Here is a 26,090-nt window from a genome sequence, read left to right as displayed (position 1 = left end):
ACATCTATCGTCTGATAACGATATAAATCACAAAAATGTAACATTTTCTGTAAATTCTGTAACTCTCGTGCAGCTCGACTTGCGTGAAGTGTTTCCAGCTGCGCGTCATGTAGCTGGAGTCGAGTGTTTTAACCGATGCATGAAACGATACATTTTTAGACATAAGTTGTAACGGCCGCCGCTTTCTTTGTGAGTATTTATTACACGGCGTGCTGCGGGGAAAAGCCTGTTCTAACGTTTGAGTCCAAGGTATATTTTTTAGCACCTGGCGGCTCTTTTTTTACTTCTCATCCGTAAATAATCTGCTCTTTCACGTGATTTCGTTTATTTTGAAAAGTCTCAACAGGATCTTGAGCTTTATTGTGAAAGGTTTAGGTGGAACATAAACAAGTGGACACGCGATGCTGTTACCGTTGTTGTTGCTAAGGACAATGGATAAAAACAGGCGCTTGTCTGTCTGTAGTGTGGTTATATTAAATATAAGAGAAAGAGAGAACTTTAAGAAATTTATATAGCCACTACAGTGACCATCAAAACGATGAAAAAAATATTGCCGTAAACAGTTTATTTTGCGACACCACGAAACAAACGATAGCGTAAAATAAAACGATAGACGTTTTTCTATCGTCATCCAATATATATCATTATATTGAACAGCCCTACCTGCAGTCAATCGAGCTAAAGCCTCACTTCACCTTTAATGACAGAAACTGATTTGCATAACGAAGCAGAAAAGTATAAAGAAATGTCAAAAGCCAGCTTTAGAGCGGAAGTGTCACAAACTAGGCCTGGGGCCAGAATCAGCCCAGCAAAGACTCCAAACCGGCCCGCAGGACAGGTGTGAAAAATGTGAAGGAGGGCAAATGTTTAAGACTTTGACAACTTTTCTACTGATGAAGACCTCCCCCATGCTCATTTATACTACACTGAAGTAAAAGGGAAACAATGAAATGACAGAAAATGTCCTGTTTTTCCACCAACTATGATAGAAATTTATATTTTTTTGTTTTAATATATTTATTTAACAGTTAAAAACTCAGTCTGGGCTACTGGAGCTTTTTACTGTAATTTTAAACATTTATGTCTTACAATTTAAAGCCCAAAGAGTCATCCTGACAGATTTCTTTCAGTTGCTACTGCAGAACGTCTTTCTTATGTAGAAAAACTGTTAAATGTTTAGCAAAATGTCAAACTGCGACTGGCACTTTCACCAGTTTGGTCGATCAATGACATAAAATGAGTTTCACATCCCTGATTTAGAGGAAATGCCTGCTTTTTGAAAGTCATCTGTTAATCAGTTCCCTCAGTCAATAATTCTTTTGGGAGAAATTTGTTATGTTTGCAGTTTCAGTGGACCACAGAATCAGCTGCAAAGATTAAATGCTGTGTTTTGAGGCTGATCTCCATGTCTGATATCTCATGCTATAATGAAACTGTAATTTCACTAAACAATGCTTCATCTTTCACATAGCACTCCAAACCACATCATGATCACAAGCCAAAGCAGTGCCGTTGCTTATTATCCCCATTAACATTTAAAAAAAAAAAATCTCACTGGTCACAACGGTCTGCAGAGATTTCCCAAACAAGTGTTTTCCTACCTGTGTCGGGGGGTTTGATGAGATCCATGATGACAGAGTCTGCTCCTTTAGTGTAGACGGTGATCTGATCAGTCAGAGGGTGTCGAACCACCACAGACATGCGTTTCCTGGTGGAGTCAAAGCCAAGTGTGTGCAGCAGCTCGAAGCTCAGCTTCCCCAGGTGAGGCAGCTCCACGATCACCTGGTCGGGGAGGCGTCCGACCAGGGAGCACTTGTAGGCCCGGGCAGCGTAGACCAGAGCGGCCTCGTCGGGCGACTCTGCCTCGTAGCGCAGCTCTCCTTCGTCGAGGTTCCAGGAGGTTTTTCCATCGTAGGATGGCGGGATGGGGCTAAAAGCCTGCTCCAAACCTCCCGAGGGCTGCTCCTCGTGCAGCTTGGTGAGTGTGCTCTCTGCCGAGGGCGAGGACAGCAGGCTGGAGCAGCCCTTATTGGAGGATCGGTTGGTGATGAGACTGGAGGAGCTGCTGCTGTTGGAGCCGGAGGTCAGTCGGCTGGGGGTGAAGCGTTTGATGAAGTCCTCGATGGTCTTCACTGGAGACTTTAGCTCGAACCTCATCCTGACCTGCAGGAGCAGAAAGTGTAGGCATAAAATAATGTTTTTATAATCCAAGAGAGAACAGACCCTGATTCCATCTTCATTTTTTTCTCCAGGTGCTCTTAAATCTAACACAGACCACTGAAAGTGATAAAAGACACGAGACAACCCATCAGGCTCATTTTAGGGCAATAAGAGTCTGACGCAGAGAATGTGACACAACAGTGTTTCTCTCACTTAAACAGACATTGGGACAGATTCTTCCATAAAAAGAACCAACACAGTAAAAAACAGCGATAAAAGCCAAGTGCTCTTTCTATAGATTGTTAAATAGTTGTGTCAAAAAAAAAAATCATTTATGCTCATCAGCCAGTACAAAATACCTAAAAAGGTCAAATATAAAAATCGATTTTGTGCATAAGTGGATTTAAGAAAAAGGCCAGCAAGTTAAAACGACTTACGCAGCACTGCGTAAATAATCCAAATCGGGCTCTGAGGCGAGATTCTGTCACTGGGTGGGAATCGGTGTAGATCACAGACTGTAAATAAAAGATGGATGTAGCCACTGTCACATCAACCACTGTTGTTGGAGTGAACAGCTAAAGGCTTCAACCCATTTGTGTTGCAAAGTCAGAGATGTTAATGTGGCAATCCAGAGGGACTGACTCATTTCTGGAGCCTCCGATGGACGTTGGAGGAACTGCAGCTTTCTGCAGGGGAGACTGGTACTTGGTTAAAAGAGATCCTGAGGTTAAAATACTTGATATTAACGTAAATAACGATGAATTTAGCCACTGGCCTCTGGCTCTATGACTACTGCAGCATATGGCATTACTAAGAAAGATGCTCAAATGGATGAAATGAATAAGAAGTTGACTTCCGAGTGAATTCAGGTGCTGCTTTTGGGGGAATATTTCTTAAGGTTAAGAAGCTCATAAGATGGATGTTCTACATCGTTTTAGTCCTTAGAAATGTTTGAAAAGCTCTGGTACTACAGAGGACTTTATCTCTGATGAAAAAGCTTCTCCTGGCCATAATCCTTCGGCCAATCATTCATCCCAAGGTGCCGCAGTACAACAGAAGAAAAAGCGACTCACTTTAAGGTCTCCTGGCAGCGGGAACCACAGTTCTCACATATATATACAAGAATAAATCATTCAGTGGCCCAGCTACGCACAAGGGCATCATAATAAAAATGTGAACAATTGCTCTGGAACACGGGACAGCAAAACAACCGATAAAAACCGAAAGAAAAGTCAGCGCTTCTGTGCAGACGTGCATCTTATCAGATGACCTCCAAAGAGAAACACAGACATACATAAACGGTGTGCCACCGTGTACAGTTTCATCGAGCAGATTTGTGCTCTGACAGTCGGGATCCATTGTGAGCCAGTGCACGCCGCGTGAGGCGAGGAGAGGATATCGCCTCCTGACAGGAGGACCACACCCAGGCCCAGAAACAAAACGCGGATACGCTAACAGAAAAAGTAGTGAAAGCTACGTGCAAGCGCACACTTTCAGCGTCAGATCTGGAACGTTTTTTTAAACTCGTAACATGCAGCTTTCGCTCAAAAGGTGGAAACTACTCCCACATGGATCAAAAAAAACATAAACACAAAACACAAAGCTCGTTTGTTAGCGTGCTGGAAGGACTTCAGTTGCATTTTTCTCCACTGATACAGACACAGCTTTAAGATATGAATCTTCTTTGGATCACAAAGGATTTGTGAAAAACCTGAAGTTCACCTCATGAGTGTGAGCTGTATGAGAACGAGGTCACCTGCAACCACAGGTGGGAGGTAACAAAGTACAAATACTTTACTAAACCTAGGCAGAATTCTGACAACGTTTTATTTTACTTTACTCCTCGCTTAAATACATATCTGTGCTTTCTACTTCTTACATTTTCAAAACAGGCTCGTTAGTATTTTTTTAAGCACAGGATCTGTACTTATTTCACTGTAAAGAAGTCAAAAATAAATCTACTTCTACAGACAGCAACACACAGCAGACCCATGCTTTAAACCACTAATGATTGTGCAACCCCATAATTTTCTGAGCAGGTCGATGGGCTCTGAGATCCAGAATGCTCTTATACTCTGTCTATTATTGTTTTTCAATTAAATGTTTTCCACCAATACTACTTATAATACCTCCAGTCTGTACATTTAATAGTTATATAGATTACAAGGAACCATCAAAGAAAGTAAAGTGTCTCCATGGGAACTAATGATTTGGAGCATTATATGATTGTGACCTCAAACTACATGTCCACTAACCATCAGTGCAACTGTGAACCAAACCAGTTATGTATGAATTCTTAATGATACTTTGTAGGGCTGTGCGACATGACCAAACTCTCATATCCCGATATAAGAATAAGAATCGTCCAATAACGATATAAATCACAAAAATGTAACATTTTCTGTAAATTCTGTGAATCTCGTGCAGCTCGACTTGCGTGAAGTGTTTCCAGCTGCGCGTCGTGTAGCTGGAGTCGAGTGTTTCAACCGATGCATGAAACGATACATTTTTAGACATAAGTTGTAACGGCCGCCGTTTTCTTTATGAGTATTTATTACACGGCGTGCTGCGGGGAAAGGCCTGTTCTAACGTTTGAGTCTAAGGTTTATTTTTTAGCACCTGCCGGCTCTTTTTTAATTCTCATCCGTAAATAATCTGCTCTTTCACGTGAAAGAGCAGATTATTTTGAAAAGTTTATTTTGAAAAGTCTCAACAGGATCTTGAGCTTTATTGTGAAAGGTTTATGTGGAACATAAACAAGCAGACACGCGATGCTGTTACCGTCGTTGTTGCTAACAACAACGCATAAAAAACAGGCGCTTGTCCCTCCGTAGTGTGGTTATATTAAATGTAAGAGAAAGAGAGGACTTTAAGAAATTAATATAGCCACTACAGTGACCATCAAAACGATGGAAAAATATTGCCATAAACAGCTTATTTTGCGACACCACGAAACAAACGATAGCATAAAATGAAACGATAGACGTTTTTATATCATCATCCGATATATATCGTTATATCGAACAGCCCTAATACTTTGTAAATCACAATCCCAGATATGGAAAAACTCCAAACGCTGATCTGCTGCCACTGCAGATTACCTTCCTTACATCACTGACAGAGGAGACTTCACGTCACTTTGCAGAGACGAGTCTGTGGTGTGATGGTTAGCTGTGCACATGTCGTGCTGGTGTAAACAGAAGGCGTGCAAAAAGAGGCTGAACAACAGCCCAGTAATGTGCATGTGGTGACACATGAAACTGTCATGCGCTCTGGTGTTTATTCTAATAAGTCATAGGGAGCTGCTTAAGCAATGAACCGAATCATGGATTTGGACTATTATAATATCCTGCCATTTTGAACATATACAATCTAATGCTTCCTTTTTAATTCATGCCTATAAAACCTTTCCTGTTGCCCCTGCCAAGAACCTGACTTGTTCTACAAAAACTTATTTCGATGAAGATGGAACTATCCCACCATGAGCCCTAAACATTTACCCACAATGCACTTTAGGTTTTCCCCAGTGAATTCTCAGAAAAAAATAAGCATGCAGGGTACCAATGCTCTTCAATGTCACAGACGTTAAATCGGTGCAGTTTTCTCACACTATGATCGATCCTGAGATACTGACGCTCAGAGTCGCTTAAGAGAAAAAAAAATTGTTCTTAACAGAAAATATATTTAGGCTTTAGACTTTTCTATCTCATCTACCTCCTGTACTTATGAAATCTGAACCGACCCCTTTGCACACCAAGGGCCTGTAACTCTTCTGTCTTTTTTAGGCTTCATAGTCCAAAAAAACCAAAACAGATTTTATATAAATAATTTCCCAGAGCCGACACTTGCCCCGATAAAAAGCTAAGATGCTTTCTGATGACTGCAGCAAGTCAGGCACTGACACGCTGTCAACACTTTATTATGAGCTTAGTGTCTTTACCAGCTGCACACATGCACCTATTAGAGGAATTAAAGGGGAGGCTTGCTTCACCTGCAAGTCTCTCTCTCTTACACACACACACACACACACACACACACACACACACACACACACACACACACACACACACACACACACACACACACACACACACACACACACACACACACACACACACACGAAAGTCAAAAGAGAAGAAATCAGGAGGTGTGGAATGAAGTTGAGGTAACATCATTTTAATTTTATTGTTATTGTTAAGCACTTTGTGCAGCATCGGCTGTTGGAAATGTGCTATATAAATAAATCTGACCTTGACCTTGACCTTGACCATTGTGCGGCCCAGTCCACAAACAATCCCTCTCTGACCTGACAGAGGTTTGACCAAACTGATGTTTCTGACCTGAACAGGTGAGTGTTACCTTGTGTCTTGGCTGGTTGGGGGAGGACACGACCACCGTGTTGCAGATTGTGAGAGCGATGAAAAAATCGATGATGTCTGAGAGGTCAGAGGGCAGCTGGGACATAGGCTGGCTGTGGAAGCGCATGAAGTCCATCTGACTGCTGCAGTCATTGACTTTGTCCAGGAGCTTGGGGTCGGGGGTGATGTCTTTCTCCTGCAGAACAGACGGAGGTTTGTTAGGGTAAAGGATGCAGGATGAGGATTGTAGAGCAGTAATGAGGACCCACCATGGGGCTGCTGAAGGCCGTGTGCTTGGACAGGATGCTGGCTCTCTTGGCCTCGGCCCTGCTGCCTGTCCTGCGGTGGGACTTGGTACTCTGGGACCGCAGCACCACGCGGGCGCTCTGGTGACTGGTCACGCTGTCCCGCCTGGGGAGGGTGCCACCGTGAGACATGCTCTCTTCCTCCTCTGAGTCCATTTCCTGGTACATGGCAAGTCTTCGAGCTGAAAAACAAACACACACCGTTAGTGGTGACTTAGAAGATGATGACCGCTTACTGTTTCTTTAAGGGAGCGTGTGAGAGGGTTGGCTGGTCGTCTCACCGTTGGCATCATGGGAATACTCCACCCCTGCCACAGTGCAGCGCCGGAACACCATCTTATTTTCCGTCAGCGTGCCTGTCTTGTCAGAGAAGATATACTGCATCTGGCCCAGATCCTCTGTGATATTAAGTGCTCTGCACTGCAGGTGGGAGTCTGTCTCCTCGTCGTACAGATCCATATCTTGATGGATGAAGTACACTTGGCAGATCTTGACAATTTCAATTGACACAAAAAGGGAGATGGGTATCAGGACCTAGGAGAGGAGAGAGGCAGAGCAGGCTGTCATCCTGGAAACTGATGGAAAGATGGTGTGAACGTCTGAACGTGAAATCAAATCAAATAAAGAGTGAAGATGCAGAAGAACAAATAGCTAAAGATGTAAAAAAGTTTAAATGCGTTAATGAGGGACCCCCCCCCCCCAAAAAAAAAACAACCCAAAAAAACCCAATGTAAGTTAAAAGCGAAGCTTAAAAATAAAACAGGTAAAAGAGATCAAATAGATCGACTCAAATAAACCTCAAATGGTTAAAGGGTTGAAAATATGAAAAGAAAGGATACACTGAAATTGCAGGGATGTGCTGGTGCTATACGTAGCTAAATGCAACAAGAAAAGTCAGTTATGAAGTTAAATGGATGAACAGTAGAGACAGAAAAAAGTAAACTGCAGCTAAAAAAAATCAATTCATATAAATAATTAAATAAATCTTGTAAAAAAGAGATTCAATTATTGGAAAACCCAAAAAGAAAATCTTGAACAGTCAAATATTAAGTACATTAATTAGTACCGGTAATACTAATTTAAAGCAAATTTTAAATGATCACACATGGAAAGCCTGAGGCCAGAGGCTGGGGAGGAAGCATGAGGGTGGCAGCAGATGTCGCATTAACCGAATATTTTACAGATATTTATTTTTTAGTGTCTGTGACCTCACACAGCTCAAACTGCTCAGTTCACAAGTTCGGGATAAAACCGGTACGTCAAACACGTCATAGCTCATCCGTCTCACAATCCATCCCAGTTCACAGGTTACTGGAATGAGTGAAGTACAGACAGAAGGCGAGCTTTCTTCTCATTGGCTCGCTGTGTCCACTGAGAAGTCACAGAGGTTCTCAAGCAGTCGTAACCGGGACGATTTAGCAGCGAATGAAAGGGTTTGGGTTCAGCAGTGCTATGACTACATGGTCAGTAGTAACTACGGTAATAAAAAGCACGGAAACGAGAGGACAGGAAGGCCCAGTCACACCTTCTTAATGTGGAAGTCAACCAATAGGACAACTCCCTCCATGACCATAACCAGTAAGATCATCATCACCAACATCTAATAAAATATAAGTGCTATATTTCGTCATTTGGTGGCTCATTTTTGTATCATTCTATAACTTTCCTCTTGCAACTCATTACATATTGCACATATTACAATGCTTACACTGGCTACACATGGTGGCTAGATATATCTAAAACAGTTAACAAGTTAAAAATGGATGAATAGGAACAGATAGATGCCTGAAATAAGAGGAAAGAGTTCATCTGGGATTTCTGTGGGGCTATATCTGACAAAAAAAAAACAACCCCCAAACCAAAACATCATAATTAAAAGAATTATTGCTTCTTAGTTCCAAAATGCTAAACAAGTGATTTTTTAAGTACACTGGGCATATGCTGGATTGTTTAAAAAATGTTGGTGTAATCCAGAGTGGAACATTTCCAGGCAACGCTTATGGAAAGTAGTTCCGGAGAAATGAGTCATAGCTTTGGGGAAGGCAGCGACGTCTGCACACAGTCCTCGTGCTGCTCAACAGTCATGTGTTTATTTCAGAGTGTATCATTTTTCTGGCATTACTGTTACTATTTGCACAGCGAGACCAAAGAACTGCCCTCTGCGATTTCTCGTTTATTTTGAAAGGCCGACACCGGGGCGGCTCGTCTGCTGCTGCTGTGACACGGGGCACGCCGACATTTTCCCTGAAACTTTTTGCCTAAAAAAAACACAACCAGATCAATAACTGTTGGGTCTCACTTTCTCTCCTTTTGAGCTCAGATTAAAGAGACTGTCTTGCTGCTCGAAGCGACACATTTTTCATCTTTGCTTTTCCAAACAAACAGAGAAAAAGATCTAGAGGTCACACGCAGAGGGAGGCTGAAATACTGCCACGATGTACAGCAGAATAAAACATTCCACAGTCCGTGATATTGCCTTTATATCTTTATCTGTGCCTTTGCTTCTTTAAGCTGCTTTCTTTTTAGTACCTGAAAGACGATGATCATGGTGAGGAAGAGATAAATGGCTGACATGATGGGCGATAAGTTGGTCCCCTCTGGGCTAAGAACGTCAAACACGGGTCTGTTATCTCCATACTGAAACATCCACAGCCCGTGACCTGCAACAGCAACAGCACAAGGTCAGCTCATGCAAACAGTGGAAGGACAGGAGAGAGAAGCAGAGGAAGCTCTGTGTAAGAGTTTTGTTATTCCTTGTTTAACACAGGTGAAGGTACGGTGGCCATGAAAGATCAAAAACAACCACAAATAGAATAACGCAGCAAAAGCACACAAAGAAAAACAAAAAACTCACAAAACAAAACGGAAACGTTTTTGGGGAGGTGAAACGTGACGGAGCAGCTGCACAAGTGACAAGCTAACAGTAAATGGCTAATGCAAACACTTTAATGTCTCCACAGAAACTTTTCCGCTGTGTTTTGTGACATTTTACAGCATTTTTTAAAAATTTGCTGGTGTTTTCTTAAGTTGCAGTTTGTTTGACCTCTCAGGGCTACCGTACGAAGGGTTTTCATTAAAGATCGACTACGACAAAGTCACGACAAAATATGTTTTCCCAGGTGTGACGCTAAGTAGCAAATCCAGATTAAACAAATTCATTTATCTTTTAAGGAAAGAGCAGATTTCTGTTATTAGAACCAAAAGATTCTGACAGTTCTTCTCATTTTCCCTGTATGCATTTTTAAAATATCTTATTTTAATATTTATTTATATACACAAATAAGGAGAATTTTGAGGTGTGGATGATACAAAGCTGCACCACTCCTGAGGAGATACCAAGCAGCTGGAAATGAACACAATAGGTCGCCTTAAACTTCCAAACAGCTGTTTACATACCAACAGCAGCAAACAGGCACATGACCAGCAGGATGATGACGCACCAGAACACGTCTACATTCATCTGCCTCTCCAGTTTACTGCGCTTGTAACGTGGACCGTTGTTGTTCAGCATGGCTTTGGTCTCGTGACCTGCAGAGTTACACGGCGGGTTAGTCAGAGGTGGGATCAGCTGCGTGGCAGCCGAGGTGTCATTTCGGGGGCCGACCTGCATAGATGACAATTCCCACGGCCTCCTCCGTGTTGCGGATGGTGCAGCCTCGCAGCAGCAGGTTCTCTTTGTAAAGCGCGTCTCTCCTGCCGCTTCGATGGATTCTGTCAGGTGAGAGGAGGCGTGAGAATGACAGCCAAAGGATCACAGTTACACTCAAGTGAGAAATACTGAGAGAAACAAAATTACCGGTCCAAACACAACATCGATTTTTACCGCCGAGCACCTCGGTCAATCAATCACTCCTATCCCCGCACCTCTCCAGAGGAGTCAGCACAAATTCCCTCTGATACTGGAGCAGTTACCAAGCAGCACCCCCCCCCTCACTTTGAAACTCAAAGTGATATTATGAGGGAGGTGCTGAGCTTTTAATGTCAGCATTAATCCTATTACTAAATCAAGGATTACAAGCACGTTAGTTTAACAGCCCAGCAAGCTTTAGCTGGAGAGCCGCATTTAATCATCTCTGTTGTTGCCGGTTTTAGAGTCACAACTATCGGCGTGTTTACCAACAGGAAAGTCCAGCGCTTGGCTTATGACTGACACGTCATAGATTGATAACAGAGCCGTCACTAGCAGCTCAGACAGTGGGAGAAGCCGATAACAGCACGTGATACGCAGAGAGTGCTCTAAGTCTGAAATTAGACTCGTGTCAGTGGCTGTAATATAATAAAACTCTGGTGAGATGAGGCTCTGTGCCCAACGCTGCACTGTAGCCTGGCAACTGAATACCCGCAGCATCTGGTCTCCTTCTGAGAGACGAACACAAGTCATAATCACATGTGCGCAGGTCAGCCCGACTGCTGCAGAGGACGCGTCTCATCTTCTGTCTCTCACACACAACACGTCTCACTGAGGGGACACGCTGGAAGAACAGCTGGCGTGAATCCAGCTGTCAAACCACACTGACAACACCTGGAGAGGCATGATGGTGGTAAAAGCAGGGGTGTAAAGACAAAACTTCTGAACTCTGTTAGCTTGCGTTTCTTGTACTGGAGGACATTTTTCAGGGGAAGCTCAGGACAGGTTTTATATGATCATATTTATTTAAGGATAATATGGAGGACTTATTTACAAATATAAATCAGAAAAGAATGTTTATTTGTGGGGACTTTAATATTGACTTATTGAATCCAAATCATAATAAGAGTACAGAAGAATTTATTGATTCCATGTACAGCATAGGTTTATTTCCACTGATAACAAGACCGACCAGAATAACATCTCATTGTGCAACTCTATTAGATAATATATTTACAAATATAATAGAAGGAAAGATAAAAAGTGGGCTGTTAATCAATGATATAAGTGACCATTTACCAGTCTTTGCATCGTATAATTGCCATTATAAAGTGAACAACGATGGACATAAGATTATTTACAAAAGAATAAGAACAGAGAAGACCTTAAATTGTCTTAGAAATGAACTTTTAAAGCAAGATTGGAATATTGTATATGAACAAACAGAAGTTAATAAAGCTTACGAAGGATTTTTAAGAACATTTAACACATTACTTGATAAAAACTGCCCAGTAATTGAAATCAATAGGAAACACAACTATGCAGGAAGACCATGGATGACAAAAGGACTACAAAATGCCAGCAAAAAAAAGAATACCCTATATCGAGAATTCATAAAAAAGAGAACAATAGAAACTGAAATGAAGTATAAAACTTACAAAAATAAATTAACTAATATAATGAGATCCTGTAAAAGAGAGTATTACATTAAAAGGTTAGAACACAATAAAGATAACACAAGAGATATATGGAATGTATTAAACAGAATAATCAAAAATGAATCAAGGAATAATGATTACCCTGGGTACTTTATAGAAGGGACAAGAAGTATTAATAACATGGAGGAGATAGTAAATGGCTTTAATGAATTCTTCGTAAACATAGGGCCAAAACTGGCAGAAGAAATAAAGGTTGATGGAATAGAAAGGGACACTGGTGAAAATATTGAAAGGAATAGTAGCTCAATGTTTTTAAGAGCAGTGGAAGAGAAAGAGATTTATGACATGGTTAGAGGACTTAAGAACAAAACCAGTACAGACTGGAATGATATTGATATGGTAACGGTAAAGACAGTTATTGATGGTATCGTAAAACCATTAAAATATATATTCAACTTGTCGTTTCAAAAAGGAGTTTTTCCACAAAAAATGAAAGTTGCTAAAGTTATTCCCATTTACAAAACCGGTGAAAGACATCATTTTACAAACTATAGACCAGTGTCAATACTCTCCCAGTTCTCTAAGATACTGGAAAAACTCTTCATAAAAAGATTTGACAGTTTTGTGGAAAAATATGAATTAATGACAGATAGTCAGTATGGGTTCAGAAACAACAGATCAACAGCTTTGGCACTGATAGATTTAATGGAAAAGATAACGGAATGTATGGATAATAAGAGGTATGCGCTCGGAGTTTTCTTAGATCTAAAGAAGGCGTTTGATACTGTTAATCATGAAATTCTATTAAAAAAACTGGAAAAGTACGGGTTTAGGGGAGTGGTTTTGGAATGGTTAAAAAGCTATGTAGGGAATAGGCAACAATATGTACAAATAAATGAATATAAATCTAATTTGATGGATATAGCTTGTGGAGTACCTCAAGGTTCAGTACTGGGTCCAAAAATGTTTATTATGTACTTAAATGATATCTGCAGAGTATCGGAGATTTTAAAGTTTGTAATATTTGCAGATGACACAAATATACTGTGTTCAGGTGGGGAATTGCCACAGGTTTTGGAAATGATCACACAGGAATTAACGATATTAAAGAAGTGGTTTGATATAAATAAATTATCATTGAATCTCGATAAAACCAAATTTATGTTGTTTGGAAACCAAAAGAAAAACATCGAAGTAGAAATATGTGTTGACAATGTATATTTAGAAAGAGTAAATGAAATAAAATTTCTTGGGGTGATCATTGACCACAAGCTCTGTTGGAAGCCACACATTACTTATGTTCGGGGGAAATTGGCACGGGGCATTACCGTCCTGGGAAAAGCAAAGCATATGTTGGATCAGAAAGCACTGCACATTTTATACTGTGCTTTACTACTGCCATATATGAGCTACTGTGTAGAGGTCTGGGGAAACACATACAAAAGTAACACACAAACAATAACTATAATACAGAAAAGGGCCATTAGATTAATAAATAATGTAGGGAACAGGGACCATACAAATGCACTCTTTGTCAAAATGCAAGCTATTAAATTCCAAGACTTGGTGAAGCTTAAAACAGCGCAAATAATGTATAAAGTCAGAAATAAATTGCTTCCCAAAGAAATCTGTAAATTGTTCATAGAAAGAGAAGGTGGGTATAACTTAAGAGGGAAATGGAATTTAAAAATACAAAGTGCTAGAACAACTTTAAGAACTATGTCAATCTCAATTGCAGGAGTTAAATTATGGAACAGTCTAACAGAAGAAATAAAAGACAGTCAAAACATAAAACAGTTTAAAGTAAAATATAAAAACCTAATTTTAAATAAGTATAAGAATGAAGAAAACGGGGTTAACCCAGGATGGTAATGTTGCTGGTAATGGTGTTGCGGTTCTTCTTTGGTTGTTTTTTTGTTTTTTTGTTTTGTTTTGGTTTGTTGTTTTTCCATAACTTGTGTATCTGCAAATATACACATTCTGTATTTTTCATATGAAAGAAACTATACTGTGGTGGGGCTTGCTAATTTCTTGTTTTTGATTTATGTATGTTATGTTTTGTTTTACTTCATATGTTTATATGTTTCATATGTTGTTTGTTTAATTTAAGACAAAAAAAAAATTAAATGAATGAGAGGTAAAACTTGAGGGGGTAGGGACAAATAAGTAAATACTTCAGCCTACTCCTTTTCAAACAAATAATGGAATGATATTTTGTAATGATTGTGAAGGCACATGTTTGAAATGTTTGAAATAAAAATGAACTGAACTGAACTGAACTGAAATCAGCTCACAGCACCAAAGCCTCCTCAGGCTGGCACTGCTGACAAGTCTGCCCTAAAAAAAAGAAAGATGAAAACTAAAAGACGTTTCTTGCACGTTTTAATTTACTTTAATTTTAAATGTGCAAAATATCATTTCAGTTTTCTTTCTCAAAGGTGTACACTACAACAACTATAACAGTTTTAACTCAGATAAACATGTTCCTGAGAACTAGCGAGGTTAACCAAGGTTACTCAGCCTATTTCCCATGATCCCCGCAGTCATATTTTAGGAAAACTGATCCAGCGGAAGACTGAAATGGTTTAAACAATCCAAACCAAAAGAAGGGCTGGGACTCCCAGATTTGGCGTCTTACACAACCAGCATCCTCAGCATGATTTATGCTTCAGTTAAGTAACACATAAAGTGTTAAACATGTGTATAAAGCAGTGGGGCACAACTGGCACAGCAAAGGATCCAGTCCAGCACAAAGTAGGGAAACTGACTGAGATCTTTGAGATGACTGAAGATCTTTAACAACTTCAGTGTTCCTCACATGCCTGAAAATATCAAGTATTTCCAGATCTTGACAAACTGTTTAAGTCATAAAGAATCAAATAACACAACTGCTTATACCTTCTGTAACCACATGTGATAAGACATGCTGTTGAGACTGCACTGATATTAAAGACAGGTCAGATATAATGCATTTGTTTTATTGGGACGGCTCATTTAGGAACAGATTGGGCTTTATGCTGCCGATCAACTAAAGCGGGACTCGACTCCTGCTCTAAAAGGAGCAACCTTTGTAAAAGATGGAGTTACTCCAAAATACTCACTGAATCTAATTAGAATAAAGAGCCACGAACTCCAACAACACTTTATGACTCATAGAGCCAAAATCCAGAGAAGCAGCAGTCGGCGTCTGGGGAGAAAGACTGCATGATTTGTTGTTCTCTAAATCCTCAAAGAACCTGCGCTGTAGTGGCCATATCTTTGCTATTTATGTACCTTTGCTATTATAACTTGTAGCTGAGAAGATCTCAGAGCCGATCCATCAAAATTTGAAAAATTGCACACGCTGACAGCATTAGAAGAAGCTACAAAAACAAGACATGTTTTCACTGAAGCAAAAGGAGAAGCTAGAAACAATTAAAACCACATTTCCAAAGTTTTAAATGAGGCAGTTTAAATTAAAATTTAAGCTTTTGTGTCAAAATGACATCAAAATATTTAAACTTTCAAGCTTTAGAGAAGCTGACCAGTCTAACTTTCTCCAAAACAGAATCTCAGATTCTCAAAAACCAATACTTTTGAAAGAAAATCACCCGAGCATCCGTTTCTCAAGGCTGGACTTCTGCAGCTCCCTCCTCTCTGCTATAAATCAAACATCACTCTCTCACAGTTCTAGCAAACAGCATCACGTCAGCCCGATCCCTGCGTTTCACCTCTGGCTCCCTGCACTTTTCACAGCTTTGTACTTAAAGCTTTAAAAAACACATCTGGGTCTGGGCCTGAGCTACACGAGCTACACGAGCTCTTAGGAATCAGTTCGTAGCCTCAGATCCTCAGCGTCCACCTGGCTAATCACCCATGTATCCTATCATCTTTCAGGCAAGTTTTTGCCTGGTGTGTATTTTTAACCATCACATTATAACCATTTTGCTTGGCTCTCTGTTTAACTTCATTAGCCTGTCTGTTAAAGCTCTTTATAAACTCAGAGCCGCTATAAAAATGATAAAATAAAAATAATGTTGTTATTACTACATGGTGTTTCACTGAGGAAGTACCCCTGTATTCACACCACATATTGCTATCAGCAGTAGCTGAGGTCTGCATTGCTGTGAAGAGTAGTTCCATTTCTGCTAAAGCTACAGTGCCAATTTACTGCAGTACTATAAATAAAGAAAAAGTCAGAGTCTGCAGGTAAAGGCAACACTACCTGAGGTTAAGTGCAGGACCATAAATTGGCACCCATTCTTCTACTCATCCCCAGGAAAGTCAGAAAATTATTGGAAAAACGTATTTGATGCCTTTAACGAGTGTTTCCACTATGATATTACAAAAGATCCAAAAATAGCCTGAGCAGACACATCCAGAAGGCTTCTCGGGCGAGGGGTGCCATATATTTGAAACAAATCCAGTTAGGAGGTCCCATAAAGTGTACTTCAATTAGACGGCGGAAACCTGACCCCCGCGGCATTTACCACCGCGGGTAAAAAGAGTGGGAATAGATATGCGTTATGACCTCAAATGGCTGTGTGAGATGTTCAATATAAACCATTTTGTCCAACATAATGCAATTAACAGAAAAGTGACCAAGTCTGACCCACACAGGAAGTATTATGTAACCAATAGCTACAGGCAGCATGAACACAACTGCACGCATCAAATATCCAAGCGCTACTGCAGGACTGCAGACGCGAACGGTCCTGACTCATTCTGAGGAACGTCGAAAGGTGTCTCGAGCTTCGCCTTGGAAAACGTGCGTCAAAATCAAAGCAGCAGAAACTCACATATTCTGACTTCTCGTCTCTTATATGAGCAAAGCTCAAAAAGTCCCAGAGAGATGCTGCAAATGCAACTCTGCAGCATCTTTCATCCGACTCCGTCACGATCTGAGAGTTTGGTGCATGAATATGAATGATCTGTGCTTTTCGTTTTTAGGTTGTTCCAGGATTTGAAGCTTTGTGTTTGCCCAATTTGTCTTACTTGTTATCGTTCGGAGTTTTTGCACTTGTGAAATCAAATCCTGGCGATGAAGTTTATTTTTGTGAGTTCGTGCCTTTTCCTCGCTCATGTTTGCCGTGCGTCATCTCGTCTCCGTGTTTAGGATGTGTCTGTTTTACTCTAACACTCGGGCTGTCACTTGTGTCTATGTTTTGGGCTTTACTTCCCGTTCGTCCGTCTTCACCTGCGTTGATTACTTCCCGTTTCCTGTTCTGTCTACTCTTTGTCCACTCGTCTGGTTCACCCATCCTAGCTTGTGTTTTGCATTTTTTCTCAGTGTGTTACTTCAGCTTTAGTTTAGTTTCTTGACTCTACTTAACTTTTAGGTTTTCTTTGCTCACTTCTTGCTCATTTTGTAAACATTTAGTTTGTAAAAAGTTAATCGGCATCGTGACTTTCAGGTTCTCTATGTCCTGAAACATTAGCCTGTTAGCTAAGTATTTAGACCACCTGTCACAACAATTATATTATTTATGAGGGAAATTAACAAATCTTTTTCCTAATGACTGCAATTTAGCATCTTAATCATTGTTATTTTGTAAAATAATACATTTTAAAATTCATTGATAGAATTATTCATTTTGTATTTGCCAATACTGTTAATTTAGAGCATCTGTGGCACAAACCTTACACTGGGTGACCTGGAGACAAATATACTGTGGAGATGACACACAGAGGGTTTTAAAATGTGAAAATCTGTCATCTCACACAGTGATGTGCTTTCCTTTCCTGGTAGCAGTTAAGGAAAAGTGGAGATGGACCAGAGTTATTATAGTTCTGCAATTTTTATTTATTTTTTATTTCATGTTGAATGTTTTTAATTCACTTTCCCTTCAGTGAGATTCCAGAGTGGGTTTTGTTGTTTCAGGTTTTATTCTCTGGAAATGTTTCGTAGTCCTTCCTTTCTTATTTCTTTGTTGTACATCGTGCACACACCATTTCCGCAACAGACAAAAGAGAGTGAAAACACACACAGGGCTCATTATCTGCAGGTTCTCCTGGTCACGAGACAGCACATACACCTTCAACTGTTCAAACCCTGCGCCCTTTTTCCTGGGAAAGCAAATTTTAATCTCGACTTGGAAAAACCGTTTGAGTCATAATTACGAGTTGGAAACCGCTGGCTTCTCAACAAACCACAGTTTCGCATTATTTCCAGTCAGAAGCCAGCAGCAGGCGATACTCCAAACAACACTGCATTCATTTACAGGGAAACGAAAACAAGACTTTGATATCACTAATACACTCGAGCATTAGAAGCTGCTGTGTGGCAGCTGCAGCCTCACGGCAGTTGCGTAGAAAAGGCGGGACTCACATGTAGCCTCTGAATCTGTTCAGGTCGTTGTTGGGCTTTTCACATTCGATGATGCTGTTGTACTTTAGAGGGTCAAACTCGCAGTCCTGCAAACAGAAAGCAAACAATACTCAGGTAAAGAATGCAGCTTCAGGTGACAGGTGGAATATTTATCCTTTCCCCAGGAAGTACAGTTACACAGCATTACAAAACACTAATGCCCAAACAGCCCATCCGAGATAGGATAAAGTGAAGGAAGTGAGACTCCCACCTGCACTCATTCTATTATTTCCTCTGTTAGTTGACTAAAGTTGCAGCTAATGGAACGTATTAGTCTTTAATAGGGCAGTTTGCATATTAACTAGATTGATTAGGCTGCACTGTTTGAGCTGACTTACCCTTCCTCTAACCACCATAAAAAAACTCAATGACTTTCAACTCAGAAACCACCCACACAAGTTATTTAATAAATGATCAGCTTGTCTTGTTGTTAAACAGTTGCTTTTGGACCTGAGGAACTTTCCCAAAATCAAGTCCTCCTAGTTGTAAATCAGGCTCCGGGCGATTAGCGCCTGGTTTTTGCTTCCCACGCGCACCAAAAACAGCAGCGTCACAACTGCTGGCCTGTTGCGCTCCGGCTGGTCGTGCACCTCTTGCCGGGTTTGAAGAAGCCTCGTTTAACCTCTCCCACCTCAGCAAAAAGATCAGCATTAACCTCCCTGCTCGCTGCATTCTCTCCTAGCACGTTTTCTCAGCTCGCAGCTGTTGCGCACCTGTGGGCCAAAATAGGCTTGATGGCTTTGACTGTTACACATGTGAAATACTACGTTAAAAATGGCTGATATTGCTGAATATGTCTATACTGCTTCATTTCACAACTATTGCTGGTGGGCAGGGCGCTCGTGTGTGACAGCTTTCAAATACACGAGTGCAGATTTGTACATGAGTGCAAGAAATGTAGCTCTAGATAAAATCTAGTATGACCAGTGACAAAGTCCAGGCCTCATTAAGATTTTATAGAGAACAAGACATGAAGTTCAATTTGCAAAGAGAAAGACTTTCTCAAATATTAATTAGAATTAAAATAAAAAACAAACAGCCATGGATTTTAATTATATCTTATTTCGAGGGGACTTTTTACAACGTTAACTCCCCCGCCTGCCATAAAGAGACTCCTGACAACTAAAAGTTGGAGAGAACTCAAAGTTTCAACCTGTTAAAAGTTTTTTCTTCTGACAAAAAAAGAGAAAACACAGCAGAGAGGAAGTGAGAAGCATCCATCTCACCAGGTCGTAGAAGCTGCGGACCACCTGCCTCTGCTTCAGGTTGGTCTCTCCATCCAGGGTGGCGGTCTCGATGTGGCACAGGCGGTCGGGGTCGCTGGAGCTCAGCAGCAGCACGTCAGCGGGGAGGATCTCGTTGCATCGCAGCCTGATGAAGTCTCCCACCCGCACCTCCTTCCAGTACTTCTCCACATAGCGTCTCTCTGCTCTGGCGGAACAATAAGAGGGCGAACCGTGAAAGATGCAGAGCTATTGTTTTCCACAGTTCAACAATCTAAAAATGGAAACTTCAGCCCGTCCTCCATAAATCTGGACAGCAAACACGTTCCACGCAGAAACAGGACGGCCTGTTTGTTGATGCTAAAACTGGTGAAAGCGACTGCGACATTCCTCGCGGTCAAGCACATTCAGCTTCACTTCTTCCTCAATATGTCAGTCAAAGGAAGTACATGATGCCACTATTATAAATAATGAATTACTCTGAAACTTTTCACGTCAGTAAAGCTTATTACCGACATATAAACAGTCCCGGAGCCTGAACAACAGAGCAGCATGACGGGATGCAGCTTTACGTTTACCCCTTGAAGAGGCCTCATAGTAAGATCTGCCTATATCTATATCTGTCACATAGTTTCAAGTCACGAGGAGCCACTGAAGATGAAAGAGGCAGGTTTGAGACCCCCGGCTCAGATGAACATCTTCAGAGAGTACTTCTTTCCATTTAAAGAAATGAAAAAGTCTTTTTTTTTAAATATATAAGAATTTTTATGCAGTGGTTTTACTTGTTTGGCATCAAACCGGGTTGTATATAACCCATGAAATATAATGAGTTTGATTAATCTGTCTTTGATAAACATTACTGATAAAACACAGGTTGCGAGGATCGGCTTCCTTCCTTGCTTTTTTCCTTCTGGCTCCAAGCGATCCGAACAAAATTTTCTGGTTAGAAGCCTTAAAATAGAAACATATTTCAAAAACAGGAAACTTAGGCCTTGTGTTTGTTGACCTTATATAAAATTTGCAAGTCAGCTGACTAACCCTGCCGGGCAGAAAGGGTAAGACTGAAAATGTCTGAAAAACACTTACATAAAGTGCACTAATTTAGCTGAACATAACATTTGTTGTCATAGGGACAGCTTCCTGTGTCGTAATGAAAGTGGTCCTGTCCGTGTCTCTGATTGGTCACAAGATGCACCTCTTTCGTGCGAAACATGCTTGTAGCTATAGTGATAAATCGTGGTTTGATTTATCGAGCTGATAACCACCTTCTTATGACCTCTGAGCCTGATTGAGGATTTTAGGATAAGCGAAACCAGGTAAAGAAAATATATTGTGGATACGTTGAACTCCATAGTGCAGAGCCTAGGAGTTACTAATTCATTACGACCCTCCCTACATTAATATGAAAACATTCCTTTCCGTGAACTTTGACAGTCAAATACATTCAGTGCCAGCAGAAAAAAAATTACTTTTAGCTCTAGTCTGCATTCCTCGTCTGACAAATAAATCTTGGAGTGAACAAAAACACAACGAGGACGATAAATATTTGCAAAACCACATGAAAATAAATTTATTATTGAGTGAAAAGAAGCAGGAAGATGAAGGAGGAGGAAATAAGAGATGTCTCACACTCTAGAAACGAATACTCGAGTGCATACTTTGGATATTAGAAGCAGTGACATTGGCATCAGTCCGTTAATAAAGGGAAAAAATAGACTATGACAAGCTGCAACTAATCAACCTGAAGCTGATTCTAATCCAGAATTCCTCTGACTCGTGTGTGCTCCTATAGAGGAATCCATCTTTGACCTGGAGAGTGGAACAAATGATAAGAACTAAAAGGATTTGCTGGTTGTGAAGCCGTTCCCCCACCCGTGCCAAAAACAAAGAATGACTGTATTTGTTACTGTGGGGAACCAGTTCCTGTAATCCACACTGTTAACAGATTCACACATACCCAAAGCTTTCCGCGAAGCGCACCGCCTGATAAAAAGTACGCCGACAGTCACAGGTGTGTCCTGCGGCGCTGCTTAAAATGTTCAATTAATCTCCACACTTCAGCGATCGCTTATTCATTACTCAGTTATGGCAGAATATGCCAGCCTTAAAGAGCTGAGGTCGAACTGGTTGAGAGACTCGGAGTGCAGATGGTTTCCAGCTGTTGGCACCCTGTGCAGCAGATTAGGTGCAAACTATTTACATTCCACAGAACTACATTTATTTGCACCGATCTTCAGGGATTGTATAACACAGCCAGTCCCAAACTTTACGCCACCACAGCCCATAAAAAAACAAAACAAAACAAAAAAAGCTTCATGACTGATCGTCATGTGAGCCAAACACTTCCGTTTCTTTTTGTTTTTGTTATTTTATAAATTATGCTCATAGCTGATTTTTTAGTGAATGCTCATTGGCTAAGGCCTTGTCAGTCACAATTTGTTAGTGTATTACCACGCAAACACTCAGGTCAAGTCTGTTTGTTTGGTCCATCTGTCACATACAGTCTATAGTGCCAAAGGTAAAAAGTTTTTAGAGATATGCAGGTCAGCACTCTTTACATTTCTACTCTGAATGTGACGATTCCACACCGTGTACTACACGTACGTTGTAAACATAGACTGGAAAGAAAAGATGGACACGACCGCTGTGACGTTAAATCTCGTTAACAAGCCTCGAGCTGAGTGTTTTCCCAGTCGCCGTATATTTGGGAACTGGAGGTGATGAGCGAGGGGAAGATCTTACTGAGATACCGTGTGGATAATCCTCCTTTCTGACTCTAATAATGAAAAATAAAAATATTCATGACCCCATAAACTCATCAGGTAAGTTTCAGAGGTGAAAGAGAGCCATAGATATATTTATCGCAGGAAGTCTTTTTGTAACTGGAGACTCGCCACCTGGTGGCCATTACACAGAATACACCTCCACGCTGACTGATCTGTAGTTGTGAACAATGGAGCTGTTGACAACACTTTAAATGAACAAAGAAGAAGAAAAAAATCCGGTCTATGCAAAACATCTCGTATAACCTCGTATATGCGGATACTAATCTCAGAGATAACCCAGTATCAGCCGAGTGACATACCAGTCAGGCTCTAGCTGAGAAAGGCAACATTTTTCACAATGTTGCCACCGCAGAAAAAAAGTTCACTCATGTCCAGCCCTGACACAACAACTTAGGTTCAGCACTCAGCTAAAACTGTGGAGTCACTAAACACTGAGCCTTTTGATGACGGTGAATTATGCTCTGTGCATGGACCACAGTGCTGCTTTTCATTAGCAAAATACAGTCTGCGTACACACACACACACACACACACACACACACACACACACACACACACACGGAGTCAGGAAAATGGTCAGAAACAGGTCATCAGGTTGGCTCATAATAAGCAGAAACAACACAGAGGCAAGAGGCTGAGCTATCACAGTTTCATACTCCTCTGAAACCGAGGTGACCACAATATTCTGGACTTGCATGAAGGGACGTCTGTGTGCACTTAATTTGCTTTTTTTAGTGAGGGGGGGCACAAAGCTTTTTGTGTACCTACTGTAACCTGTTGACGGTTTGGTCACATCATCAGCAGTTATGGTCAAGATGACTAACAGGTTAAGAAACTCCTCTTTATGCTTAACTACTTAAACTGAATCTCCACACGATTAAACCTGCAGATATTTTATTTGTAATTGAAATTGTTCACAGTCTGGCTGCTCGTCCTCTCTCCGTGACTTCATTAAACAAAATTAAAGCGCGTACATGTGGAGCAGAGAGCTTTTGGGCAGTCGAGCGTCACATACCTGGAATGCTTTGGACAGTTTGATAAACTGTGCCGTCAGAAAGTAGAATACATACTGAAAAAGCTTACCATTTCTAAAAGAGGAAAAAAGGTCTGCATAGCCACGTCTTTGTTTCTGTGTGCTTTGAAGTGTTTCTGGAACACCTGTGTGCGACCCGCTCAGGTGTAAATTAGCAGCAGTGCTAAATTCTGCCTTGTTTACAATCCTAAATTATCATATTGAAATCCATCATCATGCGCTGTGCCTGCTATATGAAACAACAGCAAAGGAAACACTGCATCTCTTAATGCTTTGTTTAAACCTGTAAATCAGTGCCTACCTACTGGCTGGTACTAGAGGGGCGTGTGTGTGTGTGTGTGTGGGGGGGGGGGGGGGGGATTTCATGTGATACTTTGTATCAAAGGTTTGCCTGATGGGTAAAGTGTCTAACTTATCAATACAGACAGCACGCTGCCATCAGTCTGACTGAGTCTTTGTCAACGAGCACAACACGAGGGGACTCGACTCCACTGGCTGCCAGCTGACTGTATCCGAATACTCTAGTATTGTAATATTCTGTATTAATACAATTTGCTCTAATCTTTTTCTCTTTTTTAATCAAATTTATTTGTACTTTTCTTTGTTTTGATTTTTAAATCACTGTTGCACATTTACACTTCTGCACCTTCTCGCAGTATAAGAGCTTACTGGGAGCCTGCGGCACTTTTATTTTTACTTTGTTGTTTATTGTAGACTGCACTAGTTTTATCCTTTATCCTGCTGCTGTAACACAACAGTGCGAATCAATAGCTGTAATAGTTAAATGTGAGTTTCTGTCTGTGAACAGCAACAAATATGTGATTTTCAACAGTTATCACAGTTAATTGTTGTATTATCAGAAACGGACTGTGTGGAATTGCCAACTGGTTGTGCTGACAGTGTTGGTACTCTTGACCAGTTTGTAAAACAAACAAACAAACAAACAAACAAACAACTGAAGTGAGAAAACTTTATCTTATAGGATAAAACAGTTACTGACACAGTTGAAAAGGGTGATAAATCACAGTATATGTTACTGCAAAATGTTAAAAATCCCTATAATATTGGACCATGTGTGAACATTAAGATAATAAACTACTGTATACTGTGTCACTGTGTTCCTGTGAGCTGGTGCTTCACACTCTGTTCTGTGTATATTTACATATTTGGGTTTCCTTTGAATGGCAGCAGCCTGGCACGAGCCTGTGTGGTTAAATGTAGCACATTTACAGCAGGCTCTTGTTCAATGATGTGCATTTTCTCCTCTTAAACAGCAGAAAGTACAAAGTTAGGGAGCTGTGGACGCCATGAATGAATGTGTGTGTGAGTGGGGCTTAGCAGAGAGACGCTATAAAAACACATTCCCCCAAAGTTCTGCGCAGCAGCTGGACACCGCTGGCTGCAGGATCGAGCCGAGGCCCAGCTTACCTGCTGTAGACCAGACAGTCCATGTGGTTGATCTCTTTATCGGACCTGTGTCTCCTGTAGTCTTCCCACAGGTCTTTGATGGCGGTCACGGACAGGATGAAGACCACGGGAGCCAGAGCGAGCTCGGGCTGGAACGCGTTGACAACCGGAACAAAGTTGAGCAGAGCGATGAAGACGAAGTAAACATTGGCGAACCTGTGGAACTGTTCGAAGAGGTTCTTTGGCAGGAATGACAGCACGGTGTATTTGGTCGTCTTAATCTTGTTGTTTGCATAGTGTCGGTTGGGGTTTTCGTCCCCTTTGGCGCAGTCGTGCAGGATGTTTGCGTGGACAGTCCTGGTTTTGTTCTCTTTGGGTTTCTTCTTTCTTTGCCGTGCGGCTGGCGGAGCTTTGGCCATCCCGGCGTCCTCCTCGCTGTGCCGCGCCATAGCCAGCTCCCCCCAGCTTCAAACTTTCCCACAGTTTACTTGACACACGCGCACAGGGAAAAAAAGCCGCGTCCCAAAGTGGTGGCTAAGTTATCATTCTTCCACGGGGGTCGGGAGTCTCTCCGTGGGGTCACACTAGCAGTTCCATTTCCTCCATGTCGACTCCTCTTTTCCAGAGTCAGAGGAAAACTTTTGCTTGTTGAGCGTCTCCGCTTTTTTTCTCCTGCTGCTGGAAAAGGATGCTGAGGTGGGGGGGAAGGGGAAAGGGGGGACGGCTCGGATCTGTGAGCCATGCGGATGGGCTTAAGCCGCTGGATGTGCGCAGCTGCGGGGTGTGCAGATCAGCCCGTGTGCGCAGGCTGAGCGCAAACAGGACGTGCGTGAAGGGTTCAGGGGGTCGCACTCCTCTGGAAATCTGACCCGGAGGGAGGTCCCTCCTCGAGCCAACCTGGGTGTTTTTTGTCTGTAAGTGCCACGCGGTAATATTGGGTTTGCACCGGCCCACAGGAAGCAGCAACACATCCAAACTCGGTGTTTTTGACTTTGTTTAAAAAAAACTGTGGCGCTTAAAAGAAGAACTCCACGTGGAGAGAATCTATCGTGAGAGTGGGATGTTTTTTTTTTAAATGCGTGTTTAAATAATCCTTATTATAGAATTTCTCTTTAACACGGTGTTTGTATAATACAGCAAATACAACATCACCACACCGTTAATCATCCAAAGAGAATAAATGTATA

At 41.3% G+C, this 26,090-nt stretch overlaps 1 protein-coding gene across 1 annotated transcript in view; it reads right to left on the bottom strand.

Moving 5' to 3' along the window:
• Positions 1-25,552, bottom strand: part of atp10a (ATPase phospholipid transporting 10A) — a 47,224-nt gene extending 21,672 nt beyond the window's left edge. The window contains exons 1-10 of the mRNA XM_085447156.1: positions 24,925-25,552; positions 19,682-19,886; positions 18,417-18,502; positions 10,428-10,534; positions 10,220-10,351; positions 9,353-9,483; positions 7,105-7,357; positions 6,788-7,005; positions 6,520-6,714; positions 1,602-2,163 (exon numbers count right to left, since the gene is read on the bottom strand). Coding sequence (XP_085303282.1) covers positions 1,602-2,163; positions 6,520-6,714; positions 6,788-7,005; positions 7,105-7,357; positions 9,353-9,483; positions 10,220-10,351; positions 10,428-10,534; positions 18,417-18,502; positions 19,682-19,886; positions 24,925-25,352 — 2,317 coding nt within the window. The 5' untranslated portion in view covers positions 25,353-25,552. The remainder of the gene's footprint in view (positions 1-1,601; positions 2,164-6,519; positions 6,715-6,787; positions 7,006-7,104; positions 7,358-9,352; positions 9,484-10,219; positions 10,352-10,427; positions 10,535-18,416; positions 18,503-19,681; positions 19,887-24,924) is intronic.
• Between the last annotated feature and the right edge of the window lie 538 nt (positions 25,553-26,090).

The sequence above is a fragment of the Copadichromis virginalis genome, linkage group LG23, assembly GCF_057382275.1.
Source record: "Copadichromis virginalis isolate Kocher_CV1m ecotype Utaka linkage group LG23, C_Virginalis_male_GT1.1, whole genome shotgun sequence".
Lineage (NCBI taxonomy): Eukaryota > Metazoa > Chordata > Actinopteri > Cichliformes > Cichlidae > Copadichromis > Copadichromis virginalis.
This window is presented reverse-complemented; position numbering and strand designations above follow the sequence as displayed.